This window comes from Eleutherodactylus coqui, chromosome 1 (assembly GCF_035609145.1).
Source record: "Eleutherodactylus coqui strain aEleCoq1 chromosome 1, aEleCoq1.hap1, whole genome shotgun sequence".
Classification (NCBI taxonomy): domain Eukaryota; kingdom Metazoa; phylum Chordata; class Amphibia; order Anura; family Eleutherodactylidae; genus Eleutherodactylus; species Eleutherodactylus coqui.
Genome location: NC_089837.1, coordinates 512,081,348 through 512,103,783, shown reverse-complemented (window position 1 = coordinate 512,103,783; position 22,436 = coordinate 512,081,348). Strand labels below are relative to the sequence as shown.

The 22,436-nt window shown below is 45.7% G+C and overlaps 1 protein-coding gene across 2 annotated transcripts in view; it reads left to right on the top strand.

The window, feature by feature from the left end:
- Positions 1-19: 19 nt before the first annotated feature.
- Positions 20-22,436, top strand: part of LOC136614463 (leucine-rich colipase-like protein 1) — a 168,840-nt gene continuing 146,423 nt past the window's right edge. For both annotated transcript variants that reach the window (XM_066594115.1, XM_066594114.1), the window contains exons 1-2: positions 20-154; positions 9,262-9,384. In XM_066594115.1, the coding sequence (XP_066450212.1) occupies positions 74-154; positions 9,262-9,384 (204 nt within the window). In that variant the 5' untranslated portion in view covers positions 20-73. The remainder of the gene's footprint in view (positions 155-9,261; positions 9,385-22,436) is intronic.

The window sequence follows — 22,436 nt, the reverse complement described above, 5'->3', positions numbered from 1 at the left end:
CAGTCTCCCATTCTCTGCCTGCAAGCTTGCTGTAAACGTTCAAGTCGTGGCCATAGCTTTCATCACTGCAGAAATGGCACAACATCGGATTATGACCATCTTGCTGTTTGTGTCCCTATCGCTCTGCTTTGAGGTCGCACAGTCTAGATTGAAGGTAAAGTAAATTCTTTATATCAGATTTTGTATTTTACACATTGTATATTTGCAATTATATAGATAGTTCAGGCTTCTATATTTAGATTCTCTCTGTGTTAACAATTGGGGACATTTATTACAAAAAGCCGAGCAAAAATATTATATATACACCGTGACAGAGGCTGCAGAATGCAAGGCTGTTTCACAATCTTCTCCAATTGTTCTCACTGGGTCCGGCACCATAGCATGTTTTCGATACAGACCTACACCAAAATCTGCATCAAAAACCACCGTTTGCCCGGGTGTCTTTACATGGGGTGCAAAAAGCTGCTGAATATCTGCAACAAATTCTGCATCCAAAACAAAGTCAAAATCGGCTTCAATGAGGATTTTGACCTGAAATCAGCTGCACACGTAGCTTTTAATAGAAATACATTTCTGGTATACTGTCATTACATGTGATATGAGTTCAGGTGGTCATGAAGCATTGCATATTTCTGTTTTCCATGATAGAGATAGCCAAGAATATTTAAACTTTATTAACTGGAAGAGCAGGCTGGATGCAGAGTGGGACAGTAAGCTCCGGGTATTTACCTGCCATCTACACCCAGGATCCTCCAGTCTCCCTTTCTCTGCCTGCAGGCTTGCTGTAAACGTTCAAATCGTGGCCATAGCTTTCATTGCCACAGAAATGGCACAACACAGGATTATGACCATCTTGCTGTTTGTGTGCCTATCACTCTGCTTTGAGGTCGCACAGTCTGAGGATGGCTTCAGACAAGAGTGCTTTTGTGCGTGCATATTTGAGCACAGAAACACTCGCCTATTACAACACATGCATTCCCTATGGTGTGTTCACATGTCTGTGTTTTACAGGTGCGTGCCTGTAAAGATAGGACATGCATGCACAATAGGGAATGCAGGCATTGTCTTCAATGGAGCTGCGGCTGCTGTCGGCGGTTCCATTGAAGGCAATGGTCTGCCAGCACCTCGTAATTGTTTTTTAGGGAAGAGCTAAACTCACCTCTCCGCCGCTGCTGTATCCCCTGAGGGGATGAAGAACACATCTGTCACATGCAGCAGATGTTTTTTTTTTCATCCCCCGCAGTGGAATAAAGAATTCACTACTGCAGCTGTCACAGATGACAGCTGAGGTAGGGGATCCAGCTGCCGACACCCAGTAATTGTTTTTCAGGGAAAAAAGTATAAGCCCTTCCCTGAAAAACAAGGAAAAATGGTGTAAAAAATAATAATCGCCACATACTCACCTTCCTTCAACTGCCGGTGCTTAGCTGCATCCTTCCAGCTCTGTCCCCGGCTCTGTAATGCAATTCTTTTAGCAGGCAGGGATTTAAAATCCCCGCCTGCTGAAAGAGCTGCTTGCGATTAGCTGAGGTGCTCAGCCAATCACAGGCAGCTCTCGCCTGTCATTCATTCAGTGAGAGCTGCATGTGATTGGCTGAGGTGCTCAATCAATCAGAAGCAGCCGTCTGTGATTGGCTCAGCACCTCAGCCAATCACAGGCAGCTCTCGCTGAATGAATGACAGGCGAGGGCTGCCTGTGATTGGCTGAGCATCTCAGCTAATCACAAGCAGCTCTTTCAGCAGGTAGGGAATTTAAATTTGCACCTGCTGAAAGAACTGCATTACAGAGCTGGTAACAGCACTGGAAGCATGCAGCGGAGCCCCGTCAGTTGAAGGAAGGTGAGTATGTGGTGTTTATTATTTTTTACACCATTTTTCCTTGTTTTTCAAGAAAGGGCTTATACTTAAAGCTCTTCCCTGAAAAACAATTACTGAGTTCCGTCACCACAGCTGTCATCTGTGACAGCTGCGGTACGGAATTATTTATTCCCCGCGGGGATTTAGAATTCATTTGCTGCATCTGTCACAGATGTGACAGGTGCAGCAGGGAATTCTTTTTTCTCGCGGGGATGAAGAAAACATCTGCCGCATGCAGGGGACATGGCAGCCGCGGACAGGTAAGCATTTTTTTTAATTTTTTTTTATTTACACTAAAATGCCTTTTTCTCAGGGAAGGGCTGATATGTAAAGCCCTTCCCTAAAAAACAATTCAGGGGTGCCTAAAAAACAATTCAGTGGTGCTAGAAGGCCATTGTCTTCAATGGAGCCGCCGTCAGCAGCCGCAGCTCCATTGAAGGCAATGCATGGACCTTCATACATGCGTGTTTTTGCATGTACATAGGTGAACACCTATGTACGCACAAAAACATGCTCGTGTGAAGCCAGCTTAAATTGAAGGTAAAGTAAATTCTTTATATCAGATTTTGTATTTTACACATTGTATATTACCAGTTATATAGATAGTTCAGGCTTCTATATTTAGATTCTCTCTGTGTTAACAATAGGGGACATTTATTACAAAAAGCCGAAAAAAAAATATTATATATACACCACAACAGAGGCTGGAGAAGCATTTCTAAGGCCTTCTGCACACTGGCGAGAGCAATATCGGGCTGTTATTCACGTCCCAATATCGCTCTTACAAACCTTTCAAAACCCATGGATGCATGCAAACAGCATTGCATCCCTGCGGGGCTGAATGAATCCCCCAAAGCAAGAAGAGAGAGGAGGCTGACCTGCAGAGGATCTTCTACAGATCTCATGTTTGGAGATATAGTGGGGATGAGCGGGTGGGTCTAGATTCCTTATGCCTGCCCATCTCTTGGCTAGAAAGGAATCACTATGAAAACTCCATCTAGCCCAGCCCTCTCTCACCCCTGCTCTCATGAATGCCCTCTGGGAGCCCTCTAGTCCCACCCCTATCTCTCCAAATGTGGGATGATCTCTAGGAAATCCCTTGTAGCTTCACATCCTCTCCATTCTCTCTATGGGGGATTCATTCAGACCCGCTGGAATACAAGGCTATTCCACAATCTCCTCCCAATGATTTCAATGTAGCCGGAGCTACAGCTGCCGGCCCCATTGAAAGCAATGGGCGATATCGCTAAGAGAAAGAACATGCTGCGATTTGTTTTCTGCATAGCACCGCAACGCATGTAAACATTACAGACATGAATGAACACATTCAAAAGAATGGGTTTCATATTTGTGCAAGATTTGTATGTTTTGCAACGCACAAATGTCGCACAATTTCATCACCAGTGTGAAGCCCCCTAAATGGGGCAGATTCCTATACTTTGTTTTGTTGCAATTCATTTAATATTATGATGCCATGGGACATCGGAGCAGCTCAGCAGCTGATACCGGCGGCAAAGCAGGTGCAGGGGCAGTAAAGTAAGACCGGAGCGCAGTAGCCGGCGCCAAGAGGCCACCAGCAGTCCATCGGCAGCAGCAGCGGAGGGGACCAGAACGGAGCAGCAGAGCAGCTGAGACAGGAGTGCAGAGTGAGCGGCCGCCGGGAGAGCGGGTGACGTCACCAGGAGGAGTGGAGGAGCCGATAAGTATCTTCTGTGTGTGTTTGTGAGCTAAGTGTGTGTCTTCTGTGTATCTGGTGTGCCCTAGTTGTGTCTTCTGTGTGTGTGTGTGTCTGGGGGTCTAAGTGTTTGTGAGGGGGGAAAGAAAAAAAAAAAATTGTCAGCGGTTGCGTGAGAGTGGCAGCGTGTGAGTCGTTGTACAGAGGCAGCAGCGTGTGAGCGGTTGCAGCAGCGGGTGAGCGGTTGAGCAGTTGCAGCAGCGTGTGAGCGGTTGCAGCAGCGTGTGAGCGGTTGAGTGGAGGCGGCAGCGTGTGAGTCTATCTTCACTACTTCCACAAGTAAATTGTAGATCCCCATTAGGATGAGCTCCATGTCTGCCAATGTCATCCAGTGTGCTACTTGTGCAATGTATGCAGTCCTTGATCAGCCGATCGAGGGTGCATACTGTTGCGCAAGATGCGTGCACGTCGCACATTCAGAAGCCAAATTCTGGATCTAAATGAGCAACTGGCAACACTGAGAGCCATTGACAACATGGAAAGGAGTTTGCTGCTCACTGAGCAGACACTTGCTGGGGTAGAGGCGGGGGCGGATGGTAGTACGGAAGAGCAGGGGGAGCAGGCAGTCAGCTGGGTGTCAGATAGAAGGAGGCATAGAGGGAATAGATCCAGGGAGGCTGGTCCTGAACTGGCACAACCCAACATGTCTGCAACGTTGGCAGATGAGGGGGATGCCATTACAGAGCCAGCACCACTGCAGCATGACATGCCCTCTGAACGCCAGGGAGATGACTGCTCCGGTGAGACGGGGACGGGGAGTGCAGGGCAGGCTAGACAGGTTCTAGTGGTGGGGGACTCAATTATTAGGGGGACAGAGAGGGCAATCTGCCATAAAGACCGGGATCGTCGAACGGTGTGTTGTCTTCCTGGCGCTCGAGTTCGACACATTGCGGATCGGATTGACAGATTACTGGGAGGGGCTGGTGAGGATCCAGCGGTCATGGTGCACGTTGGCACCAATGAACAAGTTAGAGTCCCTCAAAAATGATTTCAGGGACTTATGGGGCCAAGCTCAGGGCGAGGACCTCCAGGCTAGTTTTCTCGGAAATACTACCTGTACCTAAAGCCACACTAGAAAGGCAGCAGGATCTTAGGGAGGTAAACAAGTGGCTCCGGAGTTGGTGTAAGAAGGAGGGATTTGGGTTCCTGGAGAACTGGGCTGACTTTGCTGTCGGCTACAGGCTCTACCGTAGGGACGGGCTGCATCTTAATGGGGAGGGTGCAGCTGTGCTGGGGGATAAGATGGCTAGAAGGCTGGAGGAGTGTTTAAACTAGGGACTGGGGGGGAGGGTAAAATGAGAAATAGTGGGGTAGCCAGTGTAACTAGCGATCCGGGTCCAAGCAAAGGGAATGGGGGTCGAGCAGGGGGTGGGGTTAGTACAGTTAGAACTGATAGATCAGCCAATAGTACGAATAGCAACAAAACAAATTTAAAAAACAAAAAAAAAATGATATAAATTGTATGACCACGAATGCACAAAGTCTGATTGGTAAAGTGGGTGAGCTTGAAGCGAGAATGACTGATGAAAATTATGATATAGTCGGAATTACGAAAACATGGCTTGATGATAAGTGCGATTGGGCGGTGAATTTGCAGGGGTAAATCTCTTTAGAAGGGACCGAAGGAACCAGAAAGGGGAGGGGTATGTCTGTACGTCAAACCGAACTTGAAGCCGAGGCTACGGGAGGATATAGGGGTAGGAGACGAACAGGTGGAATCTCTGTGGGTAGAAATACAGGGAGGAAAAAATAACAAAATCCTGATAGGGGTCTTCTATGAACCACCAAAAGCAACAGAAGAAACTGAAAACTTACTACTAAGGCAGATAAAAGAGGTATCAAAGCGCAACAAAGTAATTATCATGGGGGACTTTAATCATCCAGATATAACATGGGAGAAGGAAACCTGCAAATCTTACAGGGGTGATAAGTTCTTGAGAGTAATTAAAGACAATTACCTGAACCAACTTGTGCAGGAACCAACAAGAGGGAGGGCCATTCTGGACCTAGTACTAACCAACAAACCAGAACTTATAAAGGTGGTGCAGGTTGAGGGGCACTTGGGGAACAGTGACTACAATATAATCAATTTTCAGCTGTCAATCAATAGGAAGCCTTATCAGGGAGCAACAAAGAAACTAAACTTTAGTAAAGCAAAATTTGATCAGCGTAGAACTACTATCGGTAACATTAATTGGGACAACATCCTCAAAAATAACGGTACGGAGGACAAATGGGAAAAGTTTAAAAGGATCCTAATCACCTCATGTGAGCAGTTCATTCCCTTTAAAAATAAAAGAAACTCAACTAAAAGGAAACCAATGTGGCTCGACAAGACGGTAAGAGGGGCAATAAACAAAAAAAAGAAAGCATTCAAACTACTAAAGCAAGAAAGCAGCGAAGAAGCGCTAAAATCATACAGGGGAAAAAAAAATATGCAAAGATAAGATCAAAACTGCCAAGGAGGAAGCAGAAAGACGGATCGCCAAAGAGAGCAAAAACAACCCGAAGCTATTTTTTAACTATATTAACAGCAAAAGGATTTGCAGGGAGAGCGCTGGCCCTTTAAAAAATAATGCAGGAGAAATCATTGATGATGACGAAGGGAAAGCAAATCTACTAAACAGTTTCTTCTCAAGTGTATTCACAAACGAAAAGGAAATGCCACACGAGATGCAGGGGAATAAAAGGAACCCCTCACAAAGTATCTCATACCTAACGCAGGAGGAGGTGCGGAAGTGACTAAAGAAAACTAAAATTGATAAATCGCCGGGCCCAGATGGATTACACCCAAGGATACTAAGGGAACTAGGTGACGAGATAGCTAGGCCACTATACTTAATATTTCTAGACACTATCAAGACCGGTGTAGTACCAGTGGATTGGCGCATTGCCAACGTGGTTCCAATTTACAAAAAAGGGAGCAAAAGTGAGCCTGGTAACTACAGGCCAGTAAGTCTCACTTCAGTAACAGGAAAAAATTTTGAGGGGATTCTGAGAGACGCCATCGATGAGTACCTCAAGGAGAATAAGGGAATAACTCCTCACCAGCATGGATTCATGAAGGGTCGCTCATGTCAGACAAATCTGATCAGTTTCTACGATGAAGTAAGCTTTAAGCTGGACCAGGGAGAATCTATTGATCTCGTATATCTGGACTTCTCTAAAGCCTTTGACACCGTGCCACACAATAGGCTAATATACAAAATGAGGCAGCTCGGACTGGGCGAAAACGTGTGTAAGTGGGTAAAAAATTGGCTCAATGATAGAAAGCAGAGGGTGGTAATAAATGGTTTGTACTCTGATTGGACCACAGTCGCTAGTGGGGTGCCACAGGGTTCAGTATTAGGCCCCACTCTGTTCAACATATTTATCAATGACCTGATAGAGGGGCTGCACAGCAAAATATCAATATTTGCAGATGACACAAAATTATACAATATAATTAATGCAACGGAGGACAATGTGTGGCTACAAACGGACATGGATAAGCTGGGGGCTTGGGCAGAAAAATGGCAAATGAAGTTCAATGTTGATAAATGTAAGGTTATGCACATGGGCAGGAGAAACGGATGACACCAATATTCACTTAATGGGGTACCACTAGGGAAAAGTGATATGGAAAAGGATCTGGGGGTTTTAGTGGATAATAGACTAAACTGGAGTAACCAATGCCAGTCAGCTGCTGCAAAGGCAAATAAAGTATTGGGGTGCATTAAAAGAGGTATAGGGGCGAAGGATGAGAACATTATCCTTCCATTATATAAGGCACTTGTCAGGCCTCACATGGAATACTGCATACAGTTCTGGTCACCGGTGCTTAGGAAAGATGTCCCAGTGCTTGAGGGGATTCAAAGAAGGGCAACTAAACTAATACATGGAATGACAGGACTGGAATACCCAGAGAGGCTATCCAAACTGGGACTATTTACTCTAGAAAAAAGAAGGTTAAGAGGCTACCAAATAACCATGTATAAGTACATGAGGGGACAATACAAGGATCTCTCCCAAGATCTGTTTACACCCAGGACCACGACGGTAACAAGAGGACATCTGCTACGATTAGAGGAAAGTAGGTTTCATCACCAACATAGAAGGGGATTCTTTACTGTAAGAGCAGTTAGACTGTGGAACTTTCTACCGGAGGAAGTGGTGATGGCAAAATCCATAGAGGAGTTTAAAAGGGGACCTGATGTATTTCTGGAGAAGAAGGACATTATAGGATATAAATCTTAGGTTAATTATCAATCCGGGTATATAGGAAGGTAAGAACTGTTAGGGGTTGATCCAGGGAACAGTCTGATTGCCAATAGGGAGTCGGGAAGGATTTTTTTCCCCTAAAGGGCTAATTGATTTCTGTCCTTGGGGTTTTTTGCCTTCCCCTGGATCAACACAGGAGGATAGACAGGCTGGACTACATGGACATTGTCTTCATTCAGCCTTACATACTATGTTACTATGAAACATGTTTTGATGGATGAGTGGTAGATGGCAGCAGAGAGGGCAAATAATGCAGGCGGCTCAGTATATTGCATTTACATATCTTTGTACAGTCTAGTGGACTTCGTGGCCATGTGGCTAATGATGCTGGTGGTATCATGTCTAATGAGCGCTTCCCCGACAGTCACAGGAAGCAATCACCAGTGAAAAAAGATCCACATGGGAATCCACAGATTTCCCATGTAAACGCTCCACACAAGAAATAAGCAACATCTACAGTAGCAGCAAAGTAGGTGAGATCCTCGCAATCTCGTCCACATGCAGTGGGAAAAAAAATGCACAAAACCCGTGCGGAGATTGCCATGCAGTGCAGAATTTAAATCTACAGAATGACAATTAAAGCACTGGATACGCTACAGAATCCACCTCTAATAATGAATTCCACATCAGAATCCATGTTAAAATCTGCATCAAATTTCTTACCAAATGGTGCATTTTTTGGTATGGATTTTCTGCTATGGAATACCCGCTGCAGATGTTCCCCAGCAAATCCACCCCATGTGGACATAGCCTTAATGTAGAGGGGAATGGAACATTGAGGGGAGTGTAAGCACAGCAGCCGTCATGAGGAGAGGGGGAAACTATAAGCAAGTCTGCTGGAGCTTCAGAGGAGTTGTGCTGCAGAGCCGGACAGCGCCTCTTAGGTGATCTATTCTTTTGTTTTTTTTACTGCAGCTGGGGCTGCTCGCTAGGGAATGCGGGCACACAGCCTTCTGAAAAAAGTAGCTTGCCGCCTTCAATTATTGACTTATATATGTCCAAGCATGACATGAAAAAGGCACACTTCTACTGCACCTCTGGGATGAGCACCAGCTACTCCGCTGTCAGGCTCTGCCTCATTCATCGTGATGAACAATGTGTTTTCCATGGGGTCTACCTACAGGGGGCACTGCTGATCTCCTAGGGAGGGCAGGCATTTGGCAACAAGATCAGCAGGAAGTCCAGGGTGCTGCATACATCCAGGGAAATCTCTTATAAAAGGCTTCAAAGAGACTTCAGTGACATGCAGTAGATTCTTCATGGAATCTGGGAGGTCGCTCCTCCTTCTGGGAACCTTAAGGACATTCCGAGTGACAAGTATGAATCATTTTTATCTCCTTCCTGTGACATAAATGTAAAACCTTATAAACAAATTCACTAAACATTTATTCCCTGTGTTTTACATCTAGAACGATGGAGATCCGTGTATATACAGCGATGATTGTGAGAGCCGGTGTTGCCACAGGGATTCCTCTAAGGGCTCTGGGAAATGTGTCCAAAAATCAATGGGAGGTGTGAGATGCTACGGCCCGGTGAGTACCTGTAAGCCGCTGTTGTATTGGTTTCTCCTCCCCGCACTCAGTTTAGGGGCTCATTTCCACGGACGTATGCGTAAAATGTGTGAGCCGGAGTATCGCTGTGTATATAGTATTCACTACGTGCAGGTAAGATAGGGCAGCCCTATCTTCTCCCAAAAGTACAAATTACGGCCGGGAAAAGAAGTGATGAAAATAAAAACCACTGAAATCCCATCAAGATCAGTGGTTTTTTTTCCTGTTATATGGCTGTGATTATCACGGCAGTAAAAGGGGACAAAACCGCGATCATCTGAATCCACTCTAAAATAGATCATACTGCGTCTTTTTTACGCACGTATTATACGCAATGAAAAACACCAGTGTGGGGGCGTGGCCTGGAAGGAGACCTGGATGGACGCATCCTAATACAGCTCTCCTTATAACCTACCCAGCGACTCACAAGCGACGGGGAAACAAGCCAAAAACAACCCCACTCATCATTGGAAACCTTCCTCAACACCGGCAATATGCCCAAGAGAGAGAAAAACCTGCCTCCTAAGAGACTCACAGACTTTTATGCCACACGGAGCCGCGGTGAAGAAACAGAAAATGGTGCTCAAGGATTCCCGCGCTCCAGGAGAGAGGAGGAGCAGGTGAAAGCCACACTTAACCCTGCCAGAGAGGACACATGCCGCTGTGGAAGCAGAAGCCTCCCTAAATCTCCTCAAGGTAGGATAAATTTGCTCTCTGCTTTATCCGGAGACCCTCCGCTGACAGCAGATGCCGGCGATTTGTCAGGCAGCCGCGTACGCCGGAGCTCGGAGGATACTCCTGCAGCCGACTCAGCTAGCACCTCCGCTATCTCTCCCGCTGCATCCCCGGCCAGCCCCAATAAAGCCCGGTTGAAAAATAACAGCAGAGATTCCCCTGCTGCACACAGCTCTCCTCGGGGACCCCCCACGGAGCCCCCCCCCCCCCCCCCCCCCCGCGCGGCGATCAGTAGCAAAGCAGCCGCGGCTCGGGAAGTTCTCCTGCCCGCCCTGACAGTAACACAGAATCCCCGACCCTGTCACTCTCCGGGTTTACTGTAACTCTACCAGAAGGGGAACAGGCTACCCCAAACAACAAGAAAGCCCATCAAGAGGCTATTATAGGTCCTGGACACCAACACACAGTTAAAAACAGAGACTCTTATAAGCACTCTGCCTCTACACTGAAGCCTTATAGGAGTGCACAATTAACCCCTGAAAAAGCTCTCTGCAATAAGCCTCAATCTGTACATCCAGAAAAAAACACAAGTTACTGTGGCAAACAGGCAATAAAAGCTTTTAACAATGCAGAACCCAATATAGAAATTAAATCATGCGATATTCCTCAAAAAGTATGCACATTTCTGGAAGACCAAACAACAGCACGAAACGACTATACCCTCACAGATACACATGACCTCACTAAAGCAACACACTCTGAGAGTGTTCCGAACGACCCGCCAGTCACGACCAACAACCCTCCTCCGAGCTGGGCTTGCATAAACCCCACCGACGTATCTCTCCCCACTCATATGGGGATAAACAGCAAAAGGGGACCACAGCGCCCACCGTCTAACTCAGCAACAGCAAAGAATAATAATTCAAACTCTTCCAGCCCATTAAAACAAAGAGCCCGCTACTCTTCCAACCCTGACCTCTCGCAAGAAATGACCCTACAAGATACCTACAAGATATTCCAGCTATCAACCAGGCAACCTCTGAGCTGTTTATGAAAGAGGCTATGCTGGCATTACAGACCTCAATACAAAAAGATATCGCCAAAAGCCTAGCTGGCATAAATGCGTCAGTGGAGGAACTGGGAGGTCGAGTAGACCATACAGAGCGTAAAATGGAAGAATTCGCATCAGCCCATAATTCACTGGTGGACTCACATAACAATTTGGAAGACGAAGTTGAAACCTCGCGAAATAAATTGGAAGATATCGAAGATAGAAATCGCCGAAACAACATCAAGTTTAGAGGAATTTCCAAATCGATCCCGCCTGCTGAGCTTCTCCAGGGCCTGATGCGAGCGGTTATCCCGCAATGCTCTCCTATAGACCTCACTATCGATCGAGCACACAGACTTCCAAGAGCTCAGAACATTCCGACTTCCTATCCACGAGACACAATTGCTCGAATCCACTTCTTCCACATTAAAGATCAATTAATGCGAGCCTCAAGACAACTGCCGGCTTTACCAGCACCCTTTCAGAATATCACACTCTTCGCTGACCTTTCCCAAGCCACAATAATAGCCAGGAAGAAGCTTGCCCCTGTAACAGCCACCTTACGAAACCATGACATAAGATATAAATGGGGCTTTCCAACAAAAATTATCATTACAAACAGCGGGAAAACTTACGTAATTGTCAAGCCCGAGGAAGGTATGGAGCTTTTACGGAAATGGAATTTGCCTTGCCCAACACGTCCGGACCAAAGCAAGACTCAAGAGAATAAACCCTCTCCCAAGATCCCACAAGAGTGGAAGGATGCAAGCTAAAGAGACTCTCACGCTGATTCCCATCTGACAACCACAGGTTTGCCACACGTTTCTCGTAAACTTTCCCCCAAGTTTGCGCAGTATGACTCACTGCACAATTGTATGTACCTTTCTAAGTTTATTTCAAATGTTTTATGTTTTTTCAAAGGTATCTCACAGTGTAAATTTATATTATACTAAATTGCATTTTCGGCGTCTACACTATCGATTCATAGCAATGCCAACGCATCCCTACCATAGATTAAATGGCTTTGAAGTTATTGTCTCTTAATGTAAAAGGACTGAATAGCCCTTACAAGAGATCTCTCCTGTGGAGGGAAACTAAAAGGTCCAAAGCGGACATAATCTGCATACAGGAATCACACTTGCAGAGATCAGACACCAATAGACTCTCAAACAAAGAGTTCTCCCAAATTTTCTACGCTAATGGCCCTAAGAAAAAAGCGGGAGTCTTCATAGCAATAAAAAAAAACGATTGCCTTCCAGTTAATACGGGAGCTGCAGGATGATAAAGGGAGATTTGTTGCCTTGACATGTAAAATTAACAATACAACATTTACCATAGTAAATGTTTACGCACCCAACACCGGACAACGTGCCTTTTTAAATGGTGTCCTCAAAAAAATTTCCCACCTGGTAGAGGGGAATCTTATAATCTGTGGGGACTTTAATAACATCCAAAAATCAGAACTAGATTCCACATCGAAAAGTAGCAGACCTCCCCCCACTTATATGAGTGGCTCCAAAAGGAAGACTTGTATGATGTGTGGCGATGTAAACATGCCTCCGAAAGAGACTACACATTTTACTTGCATAGACACAACACTTACTCCCGTATCGACATGTTTTTATCGACTACATGGCTTCTACCAATGATAGTCAAATGTGAAATAGGGGATATCACTTGGTCGGACCATGCCCCGATCACTCTGTCCATCCAGCTTACCCATTCGCATCCGAACACCTTTACTTGGAGGAATAACACGCATGTAATGTCCCTAAAAGACAATATCGTTAATACAGAAAAAATGCTTAAAGAATACTTTGTCTTTAATTCTCTCCCATCCATTAACCCTGCTACACTATGGAATGCATATAAGGCATTCATAAGAGGTATTCTTATTCAGCAAACAGCAAACCACAAAAAACAACGCAATGCAACTCTCACAAGCCTCCTATCTAAAATCGCGACTTTAGCCGCAGCTCACAAAGCAGATGCCTCCTTAGCGAATTTATTACTATTGAAAAAAGCAAGAACTGAATTACAAGCGCATCTTGCAATAGACCATGAGTAGTATCTAAAAAGACTTAAAATGCTACATTACTACTCACACAATAAAGCGAGCAAATTAATGGCTAATAGAGTTAAAGCGGAAAAAGCAAATGCTAAGATCCCCTATCTAATCTCGCAGACCTCAAAACACAAAATTCATGCTCCACAAGAAATCGCCGAAGAATTTAGTAAATATTACAACTCTCTTTACAACTTAAAACAAGACAAAGACACCCTACAACCCGACGAAGAGACAATTAATGCATTCTTATCAACCTTATCTTTACTACGCCTATCACAGACACAAAACCAAAAACTATGCCTTCCTATCACAACGCAAGAGGTAGAACAAGCCATCAGATCACTTAAAACAGGCAAATCCCCCGGCCCAAATGGCTTCGCAAACGAATACCTTAAATTATTTGCACCAACTTTGCTCCCTCATGTATGCAACTTTTTCAATTATATTATGACAACAGGTAACGCACCCCCAGAAAACCTAAAAGCAACTATAGTCACTATACCCAAGGAAGGCAAGACCCCTGATATCCCAAGCAACTTCCGACCCATATCCCTTCTTAACTCAGACATTAAGTTATATGCAAAAATCATAGCAAACCGACTATTCCCAATCTTACCCCAACTAATTAAAAATGACCAAGTAGGCTTCACAAGAGGACGTCAGGCCCCAGATGGAACAAGACGACTAATAAACCTGATAGCTAGCGCGGACGCTGCACGAACGCCTTCTCTGCTCCTTGCCTTGGATGCAGAGAAGGCGTTCGATAGGGTGCACTGGAGATTCATGCAGCGAACACTGGAAAGGTTTGGGCTTTCGGGTCCGATTCTCTCAGCTATAACGGTGCTCTACACTACTCCGTCGGCATCTGTTCTAACAAACGGCATTTTATCCAAACCGTTCCAAATAACCAACGGCACGCGCCAAGGTTGCCCGCTATCGCCCCTAATCTTCTCATTGATGATGGAACCATTAGCGGAGATGATAAGATCCAACCCACTCATTCAAGGTATCCCTATAGGCTTAAAAGAGCACAAAATAAACCTATTTGCTGATGACGTAATTCTAACCTTGACTAACCCCGGAACCTCTCTTCCTCAAGCGACCTCCTCACTATTACAGTTTGGAGCTGTCTCCTACTATAAAATGAATCCCACAAAATCACAAATGATGGGGATTCACTTAACTAAAACAGAAGAGAGATACCGAAAATCGGCGTTCCCATTTCAGTGGTGCCCTTCGTCCCTACCTTACTTGGGAATGATACTGATCCCCTCAATTGAAGAACTTCCGACTTCCAACTTCTCACGGCTGGAGACTACGATACAAAAAGAACTAGACCGTTTAGCCAAATTCGAACCCAGCTGGATGGGCAGAGTGATCTTATACAAAATGCTTATTTTTCCCCGCATATTATATCTCTTTAGGACTCTCCCTGTGGTTATTCCCGAATCTACTTTTAAAACTCTCCACCAACAGATGAACAAATTCATCTGGAGAGGAGCCAAACCCAGAGTGGCATTCTCCATCCTAAATAGACCACTAAAATTCAGAGGCATGGGTCTTCCCAACCTCCGCAATTATCATAAAGCATTTCTGATAGACCAAAGCAGACACTGGTGCAGAGCGGAAACGGACAAAGCATGGGCCCAGATGGAGTCCCTATTAACGGGAATAACTGAATGGAGAACATATCTACTAGCGTCAATTGTTCAGACCCAAAGGGACACTCAACGTTCCCCGACGGTCCAGGCTACGGCGCAGGGGTGGAGGGCATTACAAGCTAAACCAAACTCGGACCTAACTAACTCAATAAAAATTCCGCTCCCATTTCTTAGCCTAAAATATTTAATATCTGAATTATCCCTGAGTAACTGGCCACACAGAGCAACTATGAAAGTCTCCGACCTATATAGTGGAGACTCCATCTTGCCTTTCTCCCAGATACAAGCAAAATATGCAATTCCACAGTCAGAATACTATACGTATTTACGGATCTGTAACTTTCTGAAAGTAAGTAAGACTCTCAGCGTTACACTTCCATGCCTACTAAGCGACCTACTAGACGGAAGCCTGGCCTCACGGAAAAAACTCACAAAATCAACCTATACCAACTTGTCTGGCATCCAATATTTCAAAAAAACGGTTAACTTTCTAAACTGGGAAAAAGATCTAAACAAAAAATGTTCCCCCAGGACATGGTGCGAGGCCTTGGCATGGGCCCATAGGTCCACCTCCTGCGCTTCTCACTGGGAACAATACCAGAAACTCTTGACAAGGTGGTATTGTTCTCCACTAAGGCTGTCGCAGATGAAAAAAGACGTGTCCCCCCTGTGCTGGAGAGGATGCGGTGGAGTGGGCTCCCTGCTACATATATTCTGGTCGTGCCCCCAAATATCTTCCTTCTGGAGAGGGATTTCTCAATACATAACTACTTTTCTACCGCTCTTGAAGAAAATTGAACCAGAACTAGCCCTTCTCCTTATAGGTATAGGAAACATACCCAGAAGTCATAGGGTAATTATATCTCATATTCTCCACTCTGCGCGTTTACCAATAGCAAGGAAATGGAGATCTGAGCATATTCCCACCATAGAAGAAATACAAGAATCTGTTAACCTAAATTGTATCTATGAGAAATCAATAGCCCACCAAAAAAACACTCTGGCCCAATTCAGGAAAGACTGGGCAGTATGGCTACAGATAACAAAAATGCCGATAGGTTTCGACTAAACGAATGCAAATGGTCTCCTTTTCTTTCCGGAGAACCGTTCGCCTTCCCGCCCATCCTCCCCTCTGGGGGGGAGGGTATGGCGCCGAACCCTACGCGCATGGGAAGTGGCTGTATTGATATGTTAGTGTTAATGTGTCGATATGGGATGATCCAATTCTCGATAGACTAAGATAGCGCTTTATTTGAATGCACTCCTTGTTTGGGGAATCCTAAACAAAGAACAGTATAAAAGAATTTCAATAACTTCCGCTTAAATGCAATTGCAAATGTTCATGATACCTTTGATATTTAAGGTTATAAACTTTCCCATTGTCCCTATCCTTTCCCCTTCCCTCCTCCCCCTCCCTATCTCCCCTCCCCACACAAGATGTAATATGCAATGTTCTAGAACTATTAATGAAACTTCTGCATGTCAATTTCAAATGTTGTATATTTTGGAAATGCCAATAAAAACGGAATGTTTAAAAAAAAACCAAACACCAGTGTGAGTGGGACATGCGAAAATCAACGTATTTGAATTGCTACGATGCACCACATATTATGGTGCGTAATACGCAATTCAAATACGGTCGTGTGAATGGGCCCTAATTTCTTGTTAAGATGGGCTTTGAACTGACAGATCCGTGTAATCCTTCCAATGTGAAACTGCATGAGTGAGAATTCCCACTAGATGACCTGCAGCTCGGATTGGCAGAGCATTCAATACAATCCTAAAGTAATGCTGATTTAGCTGCAGATTTGGGTGCGGAATCTGTGCCCAATTGTGCAAGTATATTTTACCATGTGAACGAGGCTGAAGGGCCTTCTGTCTCTAAGTATTTTGCATTTCTTATACAATATAAAACCCGGGACATCTTATATGAGAACTATACATGGAGGGGTTGGTATTCTATTGCTGTAAGGGCTCACACCCACTGGCGATGCGAGAGTGAGTGAAAACGCATGATAATGATACCAATCATTTTCGGTGGTTTCATTCTCATTAACGATGTTTTCACACTAACCTCGCATCACAAAGAAGAATGTGCGATATTGCCAATTGTTTTCAATGAGGCCTGCAGCAGCAGTGCTGGTCCCACTGAAATCAATAGAAGATCACAAAGCAGGCTAGGAATTCTCCCCCGAGAGAGAAGTGAGAGGGGGGGTGTAGCTACAGGGGGATCTGTGACATATCTCCCCATATTTGGAGATATAGGGGGCGGGGCTAGTGGGTTTCCCTAAAGGGGTGGGGCTTGCAACGGGCAGGGCTAGATGGGATTTAGTAATCTCTTGCTAGCCAAGTGAGGGGGCGGGGCTAGCGGTTTCCAGAAGGGTCCTACAAAAGTGCAATCACTTAATTTATGTAGATTTCAAATTCACGCAGTGCATGCAAGGTTTAAGTACGGGTTAATCTGCCCTGAAACAGAGCTAAATGTAAGCTGCCTGGCAAGCAGCTATTCTCATTGGCTGCTGGCAGTCTGAGCTCTAATTGGCCAATCTGTCTGGAGAGTTGAACAATTTGATTGCCTATCTGATGGTGGGGTGACAGTTGGGAAGCAGGGCTTGATTGGAAGTAGCAACAGAGCCCGCGCAGGAAGACATGAAAGGAAGGCCTCATGCCCACGGCTGGATAAGATTCTGACAGCGAGATTCACTAAGGGGAATGCGAACAGTGTCCGGCATTGACCTCCCACTTACCTGTCGGCGTCTTCTCTCTGCGCTCTGTGATGTGCCGGCAGGCGCACAGCCACGCATGCGCAGAGCAGAGTCGGCGTGTCAGCAGTGACGTTTCTGTGCTTTGATCCAAATTATGTAACTCCTTACATCCTGCGATCTACAACGACCATAGCATCTAGGTGATTAGATAGAAAGACAGAAACTTAGGAAAGGCCTGCAAGCAGCCTACCATTGTGTGATTATTAGACTGATCCTTCAGCATCGCCTAATAGATGGCTTTGCAGTTTTAGATGCATGTGGAATAATTCTTTGCTGTATTGAGCACCAAAGATCACATTGTGTGTCTAAATAAAAAACAGAATAAATCTTAACATATAATAACAGTATTTTAGGATGAAAAATGACTTGTGTCCATCCAGTTCAGCCTATTAACCCCCAGTGTTGATCCAGAGAAAAGCAAAAAGACCACTTTTCTCCATTTTTCTCAAACTCCAAGACAGGCAATCAGAACAAGTCCCAAATTACCGATCCTGCTGAAGTTATTAGTAATTATAACATGTAATAGTACATCCAAGAAAGGTGGCTAGGCGCCCTTTGAACTCTTCTATTGAGTTTTCTATCACCATGTCTTCAGAAAGAGCGTTTCATAGTCTCACTGCTCTTACAGTAAAGAACCCCCTTCTATATCGGTGTAGAAACTCCCTTTCCTCTAGACACAGTGGATGTCCTTTTGTTACAGTCACAGTCCTGGGTGTAAGCAGTTAGGAGAGATCTCTGTATTGCCCCCTGATATATTTATACATAGTTATTAGGTTGCCCCTCAGCCATCTCTTTTTTAACTAAATAACTCCAATTTTGATAACATTTCTGGGTATTGTAGTCCACCCATTTCATTTAAAGGAGATGTCCCGCGCCGAAACGGGTTTTTTTTTTTTTAAACCCCCCCCCCGTTCGGCGCGAGACAACCCCGATGCAGGGGTTAAAAAAACCACCCGCACAGCGCTTACCTGAATCCCGGCGGTCCGGTGACTTCAATACTTACCGCTGAAGATGGCCGCCGGGATCTTCTTCCTCCGTGGACCGCAGCTCTTCTGTGCGGTCCATTGCCGATTCCAGCCTCCTGATTGGCTGGAATCGGCACGTGACGGGGCGGAGCTACACGGAGCTACACGGAGCCCCATAGAGAACAGCAGAAGACCCGGACTGCGCAAGCGCGGCTAATTTGGCCATCGGAGGCCAAAAATTAGTCGGCACCATGGAGACGAGGACGCTAGCAACGGAGCAGGTAAGTAAAAAACTTTTTATAACTTCTGTATGGCTCATAATTAATGCACAATGTACATTACAAAGTGCATTATTATGGCCATACAGAAGTGTATAACCCCACTTGCTGCCTCGGGACATCTCCTTTAATAAATTCAGCTGCCCACCTTTGAACCACTCAAGCTCTGATATATCCTTTGATTATTGGTGTCTAGAATTCTACACTATTCCATGTGCGGTCTGACCAGTGACCAGTGTCCTCTCTGGTGTTAATTACTTTACAGACTTTTGTATCATCTGCAAATATTAATATTTTACTGTTCTATCAAGTCATTAATAAATATATTAAAAAGAATAGGATCCAAAACCAACCCCTGTGGAAACCCACTATTAAAGGGGTTGTCCTGCGGCAGCAAGTGGGTCTATACACTTCTGTATGGCCATAATAATGCACTTTGTAATGTACATTGTGCATTAATTATGAGCCATACAGAAGTTATAAAAAGTTATTCACTTACCTGCTCCGTTGCTGGCGTCCTCGTCTCCATGGTTGCCGTCTAATTTTCGCCGTCTAATGGCCAAATTAGACGCGCTTGCGCAGTCCGGGTCTTCTTCTCTTCTCAATGGGGCTCCGTGTAGCTCCGTGTAGCTCTGCCCCGTCACGTGCCGATTCCAGCCAATCAGGAGGCTGGAATCGGCAATGGACCGCACAGAAGAGCTGCGGTCCACGGAGGAAGAAGATCCCGGCGGCCATCTTCAACCGGTAAGTATAGAAGTCACCGGAGCGCGGGGATTCAGGTAAGCGCTGTGCTGTTTTTTTTTTAAGTCCCTGCATCGGGGTTGTCTCGCGCCGAACGGGGGGGGGGGGGGGGTTGAAAAAAAAAAACTGTTTCAGCGCGGGACAGCCCCTTTAATGGTGACCCAATCAGAATATGTACCATTTATAATTCCCCTCTACCTTCTATTACTGAGCGAGTTACTTACCAACTTACTCACATTCTGACCCAAACCAAGCATTTTCATGTTATATACCAACCTTAGAGTGGCTTCAGAAGAGCGTGTATTTTGTGTGTGGATATGTGCGGACAAAAACACGCGTCTATTAGTCCCAATGCATTCCCTATGGTGTGTGCACATGTCCATGCTTTACAGGCATGTGACTGTAAAGATAGGACATGCGTACGCCATAGTGAATGTACTCATTCTTTTCAATGGAGCCGTGGCTGCAGCCGGTTGCTCCATTGAAAACAATGGTCTGCAGGGAACCTTATGCATTTTTTTTTTAGGGAAGGGCTTTACATATAAGTAGAGATGAACAAGCACCAAAATGCTCGGGTGCTCGTTGCTCGAGTCGATCTTTCCGCGATGCTCGAGAGTTCGTTTTGAGTAACGAACCCCATGGAAGTCAATGGGCGACTCGAGCATTTTTGTATATGACCGATGCTCACTAAGGTTTTCATTTGTGCAAATCTGCAAAACCTACGAAAGTGATGGAAACGACACAGAAACGGATAGGGCAGGCAAGGAGCAACATGCAGGGCTGCATCTCAGGTTCCCAGGTCTCACTATTAAGCCACAATAGCGGCAAGAGTGCCCCCCCCCCCTAACAATTTTTACTTCGGACAAACCCTCATTAGCAAGGCACACCTTAGCTAAGCACCACACTACCTCCAACCAAGCACTGCCTGCGGGACACACCGCTGCCTCTTCTCCTCGGTTACATGCTGCCCAACCCCCCCCCCCCCGCACGACTGCGTCCGCAGCGCACACAAAAATGCCCCTGCGTAGCCTTCAGCTGTCCTCATGCCACACGCTGGCCTCATAGCCACAGCACCCTCATGTCTATTTATAAGTGCGTCTGCCATGAGGAGGAACCGGTGGCACACACTGCAGAGGGTTGGCAGGGCCAGGCAGTGACCCTTTTTGAAAATGTGGGCGATAGCCCACAATGCTGTTGAGAATTGATAATAGATTGACGTTCCATCTTCATTCCAATCCTGTGCCACCTGTCAGGATCTGCAAAGGTGGGCATAAAGGGGAGTCCACTGCCAGCCCAGCACTTCTACACATCTCCACAATGCAGCAATACTTGGTGTGGGAAGTATATGAGCGGGCCCTGGGTCAGCCTCTGTCCCAGCAAACACCTTGTATGGCCCAAGGTGCTGCGAGTGACATAGCAATGGGGACTCCATGTGTCCACACACTACTCATTCTGTTTGGGTGTCGGATACCTCATCGACAATGCAAGGGGTAAACCATCTGCACTCTGCACCCTATCCAAGTCAGTCAGTGTTTTGGGGACAGACAGATACAACTCCGCTATGGCAATTCTGTGTGCACCCGCAGCATGGGTGGCTAGCAGGTACACACAAACGGTACAAAAAGAAATCCCATTGCAGTGCCCCGGATAGCTGACGTTACGTGAGAGGAAATACATATTGGCTGCAGCCCACACGCCATGCCATAGACATTCAGGGATTTTTTTAAAAAGTGCCAGGCAGGTAGAACTCTGCTATGGCAAGTCTATGTGCACCCGCAGCATGGGTGGCTAGCAGGTACACACAGACGGTACAGAAAGAAATCCCATTGCAGTGCCCCGGATAGCTGAGGTTACGGGAGAGGAAATACATATTGGCTGCGGCCCACACGCCATGCCCTAGTCAGTCTGTTTTTTTTTTTGGCTAGATAGGTAGAACACCGCGATGGGAAGACTTAGTGCACCCATAGTATACACAGACCCCTGTAATATTCCTGTAGCAAAGGTGTAAGCTGACCCCAGTAAGGCCTTAGTCAGACGGGCGTTTTTTCGCGCGATTTGCGGATTGCATGATAGATGCGCATCCGCAAATCGCGTGACCGGTGCGCGCAAGTCGCCTGCAAATCGCCCGAAAATCTGCTCCTAGCCGCGTTTCATTAGAAACAGGCCGGAGCTGTCCAGCGCATTGCATTCAATGGAGATGGCAATAGAGCCGCCTCCATTTAAAGCAATGCGCTGCGGGCGAGCCCGGGATGAATTGTCGGTAAGGGCTTAAATATATAAGCCCTTCCCAGCAATTCATCCTAAAATGTGTTAAAATAAAAAAAAAATTGTATACTCACCTTCTCCTGGCAGCCGGAGCTCCGTGCGGCCGTCCTGCAGTGGGTATGAAGGGGGTGTGAGTCAGACCTGCCCCCTGATTGGCTCAGCGCTGAGCCAATCAGAGGCATGCCTCACTCACACCCATTCATGAATTCATGAATGGATGTGAGTCAGAACCCAGGAAGAAAGGGTCTTTTCTCCATCTTCAGGGTTGTTAAGGATGAATGTTGATCCCTCTTTGTGGAGAATGAGCTTTGTGGGGTAGCCCCATTTGTAGGGAATTTTTTCTCTTCTGAGCGAGGTGGTTATGTGAGTGAAAACCTTTCTGGCTTGAATGGTGGCGGCAGATAAGTCCACAAATAACTGGATGTTTGAGAATTGAGCGGATGTGATAAAAATGAATTCTCACTATCACGTCGCGCAGAGTATTATCCGGGAGAAATTTTGGTTTTTGTAAGCAATGAGCTGTATCGATGATAAGTTCCTGCACAAGAGAGGCAGGCAGTATTTT